Genomic DNA, 12,475 nt, shown 5'->3' with positions numbered 1-12,475 from the left:
TTTTGTGGGCGGAGCGGGGGCATGCCTGGGCAGCGTTCCCGGAAACGCGGATGTGAACGCAGATTTCCTGGCCCGGCAGACTGCCAGCCTGAGTATGCTGGACCTTATTTAGATTGGTCGCTGCTGTCACCGATGGTCGTGATGGTGATATGAGGCAAGCTCTGCTTCCTATAGATGCCTCCTGCAGTATTAAACTATTTGCTGGACGGTATTGCACAGCTGCTTCCTTGCGGCTGTGCAATACCATCTGAACATGAATCAGGCCCTGAGTACTATACTAATATGCTACATAATATGACGTATTAGGAGAACTTCCTCTGAAGGCAGAATATACTACAAAAGAACATACCTTAACAGGTTAAAGCTTCATTCCTAGGTAGGCAGAGAGTACAACCCACAGCTCCCTGCCTGGGACTGAAAGCTATGAAGACCAGGAAGCAAGGAGTTTGCCATTTTTATTTGTTCTCTCACTTACATCCATTACTTACTATCCATTTTAGAAGGGTGAAGGTAATTACTACCATGGCTAAGTGGCATCGCAGCTTTAAGGTAATTCAGAAATTTTTGTCAACAAAGAACCAAGTTCTACTTAAAGTGAATCTCTAAATAAATGATTTCTCCTGGTCCCCCTGCACGCAACTAGCTGAGATGTGACTTGTTTTCATGCTGATGACTTTGTTCTGAGCCATCTTCATTCGAACCTCTCTTTCTTGTTTGGGAGTGCAGGTGCTGGAGGAACAAATTATATTTATTAGGTGCACAGAGGAGAATCAGATGAATAAATGATTTAGCAGGAATCCTCCTTTAAATGAAAAATAGAAAAATAGAAAAAAAAAATAGAAAACAGTCAATGGCATTGCTGAAAGATAAGTTAGTCAAACAAATAATTTGCAGGATACAATTTACAATCAGCTGTGAAGAGGTTAAATGAACAATCTTTGACAATCTCAAAATCTTGTTAATAGAAAACATACATTTCATAGAAAACTAATCTAGCAAAAGATGGATGGACCTGATGAAGTCTGTTAGTTTCTTTTTTTTTAATTTATATGTAAATGTCATCTTAGTGCAGCTCCACTCCACACCCACATGATTGATTCCCAAAGAGTAGCAGGGCAGGTGATTTGGAATAAAGATTCCCTGCAGGTTCTGGCAGATCAAATTTCAAATAAATATTATCTTAATTAGTGTAAGTAATGGTGCAGAATCTTGCTATTGCTGTTATATTTTAGTACCTAATGTTACATTTTATTGTTCAACAGTGTAACTGTGTAACTAGTATCTAATGTTACATTTCCTTGTTCAACATTGTAACTAAAAATGTGAAGGTCATTTACAAAAGTGCAAATGGTCGACCCATAACACAAAATATTTTTTTTATATAACACAGTTATGTTTGTGCAAATGTGCCTCTTTAAGCGATCTGCACAGATTTGTGTATGTGTGTAATATTTCTGCAGGGTTTGCAAATGTATACTTTTGTTTTTTAGAAACTGGACAAACTCTTACCTGGATTTAGTTTACAGTTATTATGTTCTTTGTGCCCACCCAGATGTTGCTTTCAAGAGATGGAGCAATTAGCAAATCTACAATAGGTGCAAGGAGTGCGTTGCACACAGCCCAACGATCCACGGCAGCCAACGCCACATACCCTTCTTCCATAGACTACACTAAACTCTTCGCCAACAGGCACAGAAATCTCTACACCATTTTCCTGGAGATCTGTGCATGTGCAGTAGAGAAATCACCAGGAAGATGCCTCCTGCACCTTTTACACAGAGAGCTATGCATGTGCAGAAGACTCTGCCACAGTTTCAGATCTACTTGGCATATGCACCAAGGCGCAAGAGAGGGGGTGGTCCATAAGGAGACTGCCCCCACCTCTCTTAAACTGCTTCTGGATGGTGCACTGTCTATCTTACTTTGGGGGTCATGAAAAACAACTCTGCGCTGCTCTCTCCTTCCTGTCCTTTCAGATTTTACTAGCTCAGTTGCTGCTTGGCTGGATTCCCTGTTTGGAGAAAAAGATAGGTACTATTAATCTCCTGGAAAGCTGAGCAATGAGTGAACACGCTAGGCCCAACATTAAATCAATAGCACCCACATTTAATAAGTACACCACTTCCATCACAACAAGCCCAATTATAATTAAAAGCATTTTTATTTAGTAAATAGATCTGTTTCCCCCAACCAGCTCCAATTATATTAATAGCTTCATGTTTAATATACAAACCGACCTTTTCCAACCAACTCCAAAATTAAATTAATTGCACCCAAGTTTAATGAACGTCTTCTTTCACCAAAATGTAGTTTGTTTACAAAAAATGTGAAATGACACTGATATTATCATGATAGAATGCAAAAAAGTGTATGCACTCAATCCAGGTAATACATTATTGATAATTTATCAGAAGATGAATCATCCATCATCCATTATACAGTACAACCTTTTCTTATGAAACCAACAAGGAATCAGATCATGGAAACTTATTTGTCGAAGATCTCCAAAGGAATATATGCACAGTGTAGTAAAGCCTAAAAATTCTAAATAATACATAAAATGGCATGATGAAAATAGGCTTCTGTGAACAGAAATCTTGGATTATAATGTGGAAACCAGTATGTCATTTGTGCAAATAAAGGATACCATGAAAAAGAGCAGCGTCCATAAATTCATTTCAGCAGCATCTCAAGGATCCCTATATGTTTTGTCCTTAAGACTCCCACAGGGAATGTAGACCTTAAGTTGAACACATAGTAAATTAGTTCTCCTCGTCATCAAGAGTGTGTTCAGATGATCCTAATAAAAATATACAAACATAATCATAAATTACATATAGACTTATATTACAAGAATACAGGCCCAAGATGAATACACAAGAACACTTCAGTTTCTAATGTTTATAAATAAGAAACCACCAGTGTATTTTCTAGACTTTAATATATTAATATCCAAAATCGGTGCTGCCCATGTTCCATAAACTAACAGTGGCAATATTGGAGACAGTAGCCTCCTTTAAACATGCTGCATATGATATCTATTATGCTACTAACTGAAGAAGCACCATATTAGTTGGCACATGCTTCTTTTGGTAACAGTCTCTGTATTTGATAAAACATTCTGTAGACTCTTGAAATATTGCATATATTAAAGTATGCAGTGCCCTTACTTGGGGGGTACAAAGTACCCGGACCCTGGTCTTTCTGGGGTCCTGACCCTGCAGGGAGACACAAGATGCAGCATATTATGGTCAGCATAACATGTTAGGGAGTCCCTAGTATTTACAATGGCATGTGACCATACTCCCACAAACTCGCTGTTGCCCGCTAGTACCAGATTGATCTCCCAACAGCACTTGCCATCTTATTATGGTCTTGTGTAAATTCACTAGAAAACTGCCATTTTGAAAACCAAATGTCTCCATTTGTATTCACTATTACACATATTATATTAAGTTTACCTTAAATTGGCAAATGCTGTATAGTGCAAACTGAACTACAGCATAGTAAATTAATATTGTATCTTATGTTTTTCAGGGTCAATATGTACAATCAGTGCTATGGATAAGGAGGAATAAATAAAAAATTGCCATAAGAGCAGTAGGATCGAGTGTGGATTAACAGATAGACAGTAAAAAGGTTGACAGTGTCTAGATAGACACCAGATGTTAGACAGTCAATAGGTCAACTGGGACAAAAAGGTTGGCATACAAGGTCGAAACATTAAAGGTAGACATGTAAGAAGGTCAACAGGAACAAATGGTCGACAGGGTCAAAAGGTTAACACAAAAATGGTCAACACATTATTTTTTTGTTTTTTATCAGTAATCCTAACCCTCCCCTTGGTGGCTAACCCTAACTCTCCCTCCTTGTGCCTAACCCTAACTGTCAGGGTAGGTGCCTGACCCTAACTGTCCCTTCTAGTGCCTAACCCTAACCATCCAGTAAGTGCCTAAACCTCCCTCCTGGTGCCTAACCCTGACTGCCGGGGTAAGTGTTTATCCCTAACCATTGGGAAAAGTGCCTAACCCTCCAGTAAGTGTTCCAGTAAGTGCAACATGTGTTGACCATTTTTGTGTCGACAATTTTCACGTTGACCTTTTGACCCTGTCGACCATTTGTACCTGTCGACCTTCTTACATGTCTACCTTTAGTGTGTCTACCTTGTGTCCCAGTTGACCCTATGACTGTCTAACATCTGATGTCTATCTAGACATTGTCGACCTTTTTCTGTGTATCTATAGTCCGGAATCATATCTAGCTCTTCTCTATTAGTTAAAAGTAAGAAATAATGGATAAATAGAAACAGCACAACTTTACTGTAGCTTGGGAATGGTACCTCAGACAGTTTAACACAATATGGAACAAGGGTTATCACCTACAATCATAAATGTTAACACATTCATACAGTACAAATATTTTTTCAAACTTCCTATAAAAAGAAAATTTTAAATAAATTACTTAAACCTTGTGGTGTCAAAGTGTGTAATATAAATATCCAAAACATCTCTCTTCTGAATAGTTTATTATCTAAATCACTCCTATCTCCCAAACAAGCATGTTCAATAGCCATAAAAGTAGATTTGCTAGGAGACCATTATGATATTATATAGTCTATCTGTGCATGCCTATGATTGCCCTTTGAAATCCAAAGGTCAGAGCATCGATCATCATTATTTATCCCTACTGATGTCTTACATTATCTTCCAGTGTGCTGGAAAACAGGCTGGCTCTGGGATCCTTAATAACCATTACAGTGCTTTCCATATCCTAACAAATAGCTCCAGTCATCCACCAAATAATTTGTGAAATTCTCTCAATAATCTGATTGGTGAACGGCTAGCACCATCCACCATTCAGTAAGCTAGGAACTGTTTTCTGGGTATGCTCAGTATAGATGAAGCGGCATTGGAGACAAATGTTACTGTATTGGTTTTCTGATAAAACACATCACAATATCCAAGGAGCATTCTCTAACAACCACACAGCCCCCAGTTGCAGTCATAAAGTGTGTGGCTGCAGTGATGCTGCCTCAAATTGTATCAGTCAGGGGCTGTTGCCCTATGCACTCCATGGTACATCTACAATTTACTGGCAGAACCTATAGCTGTTGATATAGGTGACTGAAGGTGGTCAGTCCATATGATGAATATCTAAACCAGGGATTTGTCACGCCTGACTCTGGAGAATCTCCTACTAATGAGTTGAAAGCTGGGGTCCGGGGCTGAGGGAGGAATTGGAGGCGAGGGGCCTGGATGTATGATTTTCTCATCCACAATTATCAGATGTTGGCGAGACCTGACCAAAGGTGCAGAGTCTAACCTACTGGGAGGTGTTCACCAGTGACCCCTCCATGCAGGATATGGGTTTAGCTGCACCCAGCAGGCAGGTTGCAGTCCTTTGGTCAGGTATCCGATATGTAGGAATGGAGACAAGCACAACCTATGACCCGAGTGATATACTTCAGAAAGAAGCACTAGCAGCGTATCTGTCCTAGAGAGTGATTCTTAGTATACAGCGAATAGAATAGATGCATTGGCCGCACTACTGCACTAGGAGATGGCACTTGTGGATGCTCGCAGGCAAAGTGTTCCTAACACACTGCTACACCTGGAGATGGCAAAGGTAGTTACACACAGGCAAGGTGTTCCTGACTCACCGCTGCACATGGATATGGTACTGATGCTTGTGCGCAGGCAAGGTGTTTCAGATGCACTGCTGCACAAGGAGATGGCACTGGTGATTGCACACAGGCAAGGTGTTTCTGATGCACTGCTGCACACGGAGATGGCACTGGTGATTGCACACAGGCAAGGTGTTTTTGACGCACTGGTGCACACGGAGATTACACTGTTGGTTGCATGCAGGCAAGGTGGTTCAGATGCACTGCTGCACACAGAGGTGGCACTGGTGGTTGCACGCAGGCAAGGTATTTCTGATGCACTGCTGCACACGGAGAAGGCACTGGTGGTTACACGCAGGCAAGGTGTTTCTGATGCACTGCTACACACGGAGATGGCACTGGTGGCTGCACGCAGTCATGGTGTTTCTGATGCACTGCTGCACACTAAGATGGCACTGAAGAGACTCAAGGGTATAATAGAGAAGTAACAACATTGGACAGGCAACTTCCTGTTGCCCAGAGCCCGGTTAAATACCCTTAGGTAGCAATCCATTGGAAAGCAGCATTAGCTGACAATAACCATACTACCATTTGGATGGAGGGTCAGTCAGGTGATACAGACTGTCATGGCTGTGTCCATGATGGAAACCACGGAAATCAAATCACGAGAGCAGCAACTGACGATAATGCTCCTAAGGAATAATTCTCAGCGCATCACCCGCTGCCGCACCAGACATCTCACAGCATGAGAAGTCAGGGGAAGTTGGCGCAGCGGTGAGTAATGGCCGATCCTAGGCCGGAACCTGACAGAATTACTTTATTAACCAGCAGAATGGGTTGCAGAACAACAACACAGGGTTAATGCAGCAGACATACAGTACTGTACAATGTGTGTAGCAGGTTCAACAGATCCAGCCAGGAACATGTGGTGGTTAATACAAGTGGTGTGTTGTATAGTGGGCACACACCTGTATTACTCAGTGGATGCAGTGGAGTATTAAGCAAACTAGCGGTGGTGGCACTTGCATCCCTCCCGCACAGCAGCGGGACATTCAGGGGCAGGTCCTCCCACAATGGAGGACAGAGCCCGAGGACAGATCTGGAAGCAGACAAGCCGCACATGTGCAGTAGCATATCTAGCTTGTAAAAGTACGGGGTCGCAGCGCTCCTGTAAAACACAATTATTCTACCTCATCTTGACAGTCTGTAAGATCATGAACAACTTTAGTTCTATTATTTCTTAAAGAATTATAAAAATGCCAATAAAAATGTTCATAAGCAGCAGATACAGTATACAGGACTGTATATACTTTTAATATAAATACTACAGGGCGACACTTAGCATTCACAAATTATATTTCTAATTAAATGCAGCTCTTCATTAGTATGGAAAATTGCTTTCTACCTTTTGACCTTCACTACTTTCCACGTTACAGTGGAAATTCGGCTTGTAAGATAGAGAAATTATCTATTCATTTGTCATATAGACATCTAGTGGAATTATTAAAGCAGATGGAATACAGAGCATAGCAATTTGAAGTTAAAGCCAATTTATTTAATGTTTTCTAAGTCACATTTTTAAGGTCTTACACAGGATATTCCTTCATAACTAGAGATTGGCAAACCGAAAATGTGTGTAATCGTCAGTTGACAAATTAAATTGGAAAACTAGATCAATCACAGTGCATGGGATATAAAGACATAAAAGTATATGTAAAAAGCCTATAAATATACAGTATTAAAAAAAATAAACATTTCTGACTTCCTGTAACTGGAGAAAACACCTGTGAATTCTATTTTCACACCCTAACTGCAACACATAATTATTTTTAGTACTTGTCATTTAGTGGCCTTAGCTGTCTACTGTTAGTGTAGAAACACAGATCCCAAGCAGTGTTTTTTTTTTAAACATACTGACTGGTGCAAACCACCTGTTTTCAGTACAGTACTTGTCATTATTCATGTACAAATGCCCAGCATACACAGTACACTGAAATACAACAGCAATTTATTGTGAATGACACAAGTACAAAAAGAGCCAATGCTTGCAGATTAGTATGTCAGAGGAAAAATGTGCCAGGATGTATAATTACAATAATAAACATATTAATGAAATTCTGCAAACTGTGACCAAAATTTCCTCCCAGGGAAAGAGGAAATGTATTATCAATCTAAAACCAAAAAATCTATGTTGATGGGAATGAAGCATCATTTTTTAAAAAGAGGGTGAAGAGCCTCCCAATTCTCAATACACAAAACTGTTGAGGTGCAATAGTGAGTAAAGGGAACCTGAAACTCTCAACCCAGATTTACTGTGTTTTCCTCATCTTGATTGAGATGGCTAACATTTAATGAGTCTGATGTTTATCACTCTTATATACAGTAAACTATTTTTCTTTCCATAATCCAGTTCCTCCCACACGAGCACCACACAAATGAGCACTCATTCAGATGAGCCCTTACCAAAAATCTATAATTTGTCTCTCTCCTTCTGCATCCAACAAAGAGTTCTCATCTCCCTTTAGTTCTACCTGACCCATCTACACTTCCCATCCCTGTCTTCTCCCTTGTCACCCCCATCCTATTTGGAAGTAATTATTTTTCTTTTGTAAAAACTGTCACACAATTGTCAAATTAATGGCAAGCCTTTTGAAGACCTCTGTGTGATTATACTTGTTCATTTGTTGCTTGACATACTTTAAATAAAGAATACATAAAAAATATGCTACAAAAGAGATAACATCAGTGGCGGCTCCAGAGGTGGGGCTGTAGCACAGTCCAAAATTCAAATAGGAGAAACACATTAACTGTCATTTCAAACGCTGCCAAACATAGATGGCCGGGACTCACTGGCAGTTGGTGCGGCTCCCCTATTTGAATTTTGGACTGCGCTGCTGCCCCTCCTCTGGAGCCGCCACTGGATAACATACTTATATTTAGGAACATTTCTCACTTTGAGTGTGAATCACTGTTTCCACTCTGCAAAAACATTACAATTTGAAAAACTGAATAAGTCAAATCATTATTCTCCTATTGGAATTTCAGATTCTATGTGATTAACCTTATTTGCTAGAATTGGGAACACCTGATGTTTGCAAATCCACAGGTGCTGCCATGTGACCGTGGCTGCCAATAAGAAGTGGAGGGAGGGGCTAAGGGATGTGCAACAATTTGAAAAAAAAAACCTTGCTATGTCAACATCTAGACTCAGCCATCAATTGTTGAGAAACTTTATAATTCTGCCATAAATGGAAAACATCAATCGTCAGAAGCAGACCATCACTTTTTGCAAACCATTGATTGTTGATGTCCAATGCTATATTACGCTACCAGTCAGAACCTGCATGATGGGTCCAGTTACTGCAGGTTACCATAGTGTGATAATCCCTCTGTCAATTGCAATGGTAACTTGTTTTGTAATGTTGTGGTGCAAAACATTATTTACCAGTATACTAATGTTTTGTATGTACATATACGCCTTTGTGTTTAATGGTATGAGAAATTATTATTCTGACTTTGATATTGCTGACAATATGTAATATTTTTAAGTAGTCTAAGTAAAATTGTATGAATATGTATGTTTTTTTCTTAGAAAATGAAAATGACCTTGATGCAATGAAGAACAGACTGCTAAATGCCGATGAGAAAAACCAAAATTTGGTGAAGGCTCTGAATGACACATTTGAAAAGCTAGGTGCTATACCCAATGGTATGTGAATACAAACAAACTATCTGTACAATAAACATTCCAAAAATGTTGGCAATACAAAGGAGAAGACTTGCCTGTAACAGGGAACTACTACTTCTGCAATGTTGCTAAGGAACTTAACTAGATTTAATTCTAAAATGATAACAGTGTATATATATATATATATATATATATATATATTCCACGAATGTGACTTTGTAGAGTGCCCCTGTCCCTGGCTATGGGACAGTATTCTTGTGTATAGATATATACACATATATATTTCAAGAAGATGTGCTAAGAAACATTTTCTGCAGTATTAGTAGAAACTGTGACTGTAACTGAAATGTATAAAGAAATAGAGATTTCTCAAATCAAGGGAGGAGATGTTAACATTCAATTGGCTAGACGTTTTCTTGTATCCCCTCTCAGCCTTCACTTGACACACATTTGTCTGTAATAGATACAATGGTGAAGATTCAGACCGCAAAAGACAAAGCCAAGCAAGCAAATGATACTGCCAACGATGTTCTTGCACGCATCAAAGATCTTAATCTGAATCTCCTGGGGTTGAAACAGAACTACAGCGCACTGAAAGAAGATGTAGCTAAAACCAATGCTGTTGTAAAAGATCCGGTTGAAAATGGTAAGTCACCAATATGTCACTTCTTTATTCATGTACCAACTCTTTACTTAGTTTATTGAATATCATAATAAAACAATACAAAGGATTTGAAAGAGACACATAGAAATAGAGTGAAAGAATTGTGTGGTGTGCAGTGAAGCAATAATTTAATAACTTCTATGGCATGCTATTAAAATAACAAATAACACAAAAGATGCTAAATTTTATACACAAAATAGATTGAAAAAGAAAAAAATAGGAAACAATAATCACACAACAGTGCAAGTTAATTAATAGTTTGCCAACTGCAAAATGAATATTTTTTTTAACATCAACACAATAAACATAAGGATTATTTAAAATCCCCGTTGATGTGTTAGTGATGACTTTTTGAAAAAAAAGGATATTATTGTATTATACCCAAGCATAAAGCAAAAAAACAATACATTTTTCTATAGTCATCCTTGTATAAAAAATATTAGCATCATTAAAGAAATTTAAACAATGCACTGTTAATGCTTGTACAGTACTTTTACACTAGAAACATTACACCTGTTCATGCCATTACTTTCAATGGGAAACAGTGAAGTCAGTTGTTTTGATTAGCAATATTTTCAATGACGTATAGAAATCAATATTGGAGATAATCCATCCTCAAATAATGCAATGCTGATAGCAATTATATCAAATTTTCTCCCTTATTTAACTCATTATTCTTAATTCGGATGAGGAAGCTTTCACACTGTTCTGCAACAGCTCAAAACTTTTCTACATTGTGTTTACAGACTTAAAGCTACCAGTGTTAAAATTGATGACTTTTTCAAAGTTGTATTGTGCAACAAACTAAATCACAGCATCCATGTTTCAACACTACGGCAGGTCTTTTTTTCAAGGTGCTAATGCTTTTGTAGCAAAGGCTATTGTGCGAAGTATTAAATGCATTTCAGTAAGCGTGTTCAATACTTTTTCCCTGTATCATTTCACATTAATACACATAACTTAATTTATGGACATCTATGGTTTGATTTCTTTGCATGTGTGGATTGCAGGGGTTGTTGCTGACATTTGGTGAACATTTCATTACAATATCCCCATTATAAATATATTTACTGAGAAAAATGTTGATGTGTTCAATACTGTACGTAGCTGAGCGATAATCATCTGTGCATGCGTCTAAGTCGCACTGTGCATGCATTAAGGTACTTTACCGTAGTTGCTCTCAGCAGCTTTTTACTCATAGTGATTGATAGTCAGGGAGCATTTGGGGGAGGTAACGGGGAGTGGACACAAAAACGCAGGTGGGTCTCTAAAGTTTTCGGGGCATGTGTCTGTGATCCCGTATGCAATAAAAATGTGTCCGCTATTGTTTTTAAGACATTTTAAACATTTGGAAAACAAGCAAAAAAGATTCTCATCACAGGTTGAGATAATGATATAAATGGAACCTTCTTTGACTTGATTGTATAGTTGGTGGTGGACTGAGGACCTATAGGACATGAGTGTAAAAGCTATGCTATTGAGTGGCTATCTATATATTGTTATATTCAAATATTTGGCTGGTGTGGCAAACCACTGTTCATTGAAAACTAGTCACACACATTCTCTGTGAGACTAAACTGAATATAGTCTAATTCAGGCAACTGTATTCTTTACATCTGAACAGATGTGAAACTTTTAACAACTGAGGCAAGATAGAAAGGGTCAACAAATTGCCTCCATCCATAAGCAAACTAGACTAAAATATGACTTCTCTGCACCCCTCTCCAGCTTTACACCATGGCTGAACTTGCCCAATAATTGTGAAAACCACCTGGATAGAGGGACGGCTCATAGGCTGCCTAATTTATTGAGGGCCTGATTCAGAGATGAATGCTAATGTGAAAATATGCTAATGGTTGCAAAGATCACCCGAGCTGCCTTCTCATCGGTGAACAACGTTGCTTATCCACTAAAATATCAGTAACATCGACACACATCAAGTGGCCATCTTGCCCTTGTGGCCGGTCTGACCAGCCGCAAACACTGCAGCTCTCCTCGCATGCTGAGATCTCTCTTGCTGTGAATACAATCACAGTGGCTAATTTATGCATGCCCATAAAACTGTGTTCAAATGGTCAGACGCACGTGAGTTTTTCTGACCACACCTAATGCTGACTACCTGTCACTCACTCTGTGAATGGATCCTCTGTGAGAAAGTAATCGCAAAGCAATTGCAGCACGTACGCATTGCGGCTTATATGCATGCGCACTAGCAAAACAATCGCTCAATCTGCGTAAATATCACCAATGCGTCTGTCCTTGATACAGGCCCAGAGTGTATTGGGATTGAGATTTAAGGGTTGGGAGTGGATAGAATGATATCAACACTATTTTTGTATAGTGTGTTATGTTCTATTTGATAGAAACTTTTGAACAAATGTTAAAAATAGTTTAAAAAAATAATCACAACATAAGATAACTGTACATGGTATTGAGACCAATTACCATGTCATAATATCTTGTGAAACATCCAAACATACAGTAGTTCTTTTTCTCTTTG

General features: G+C 38.8%; 1 protein-coding gene across 1 annotated transcript in view; it reads left to right on the top strand.

Annotated features, from left to right (window-relative positions):
• LAMA2 (laminin subunit alpha 2) overlaps positions 1 to 12,475 on the top strand; it is a 901,593-nt gene that overhangs the window by 767,660 nt on the left and 121,458 nt on the right. The window contains exons 43-44 of the mRNA XM_088452064.1: positions 9,216 to 9,332; positions 9,775 to 9,957. Coding sequence (XP_088308190.1) covers positions 9,216 to 9,332; positions 9,775 to 9,957 — 300 coding nt within the window. The remainder of the gene's footprint in view (positions 1 to 9,215; positions 9,333 to 9,774; positions 9,958 to 12,475) is intronic.

The sequence above is a fragment of the Taudactylus pleione genome, unplaced genomic scaffold (assembly GCF_031769625.1).
Source record: "Taudactylus pleione unplaced genomic scaffold, aTauple2 ptg000006l, whole genome shotgun sequence".
Classification (NCBI taxonomy): Eukaryota; Metazoa; Chordata; class Amphibia; order Anura; family Myobatrachidae; genus Taudactylus; species Taudactylus pleione.
This window is presented reverse-complemented; position numbering and strand designations above follow the sequence as displayed.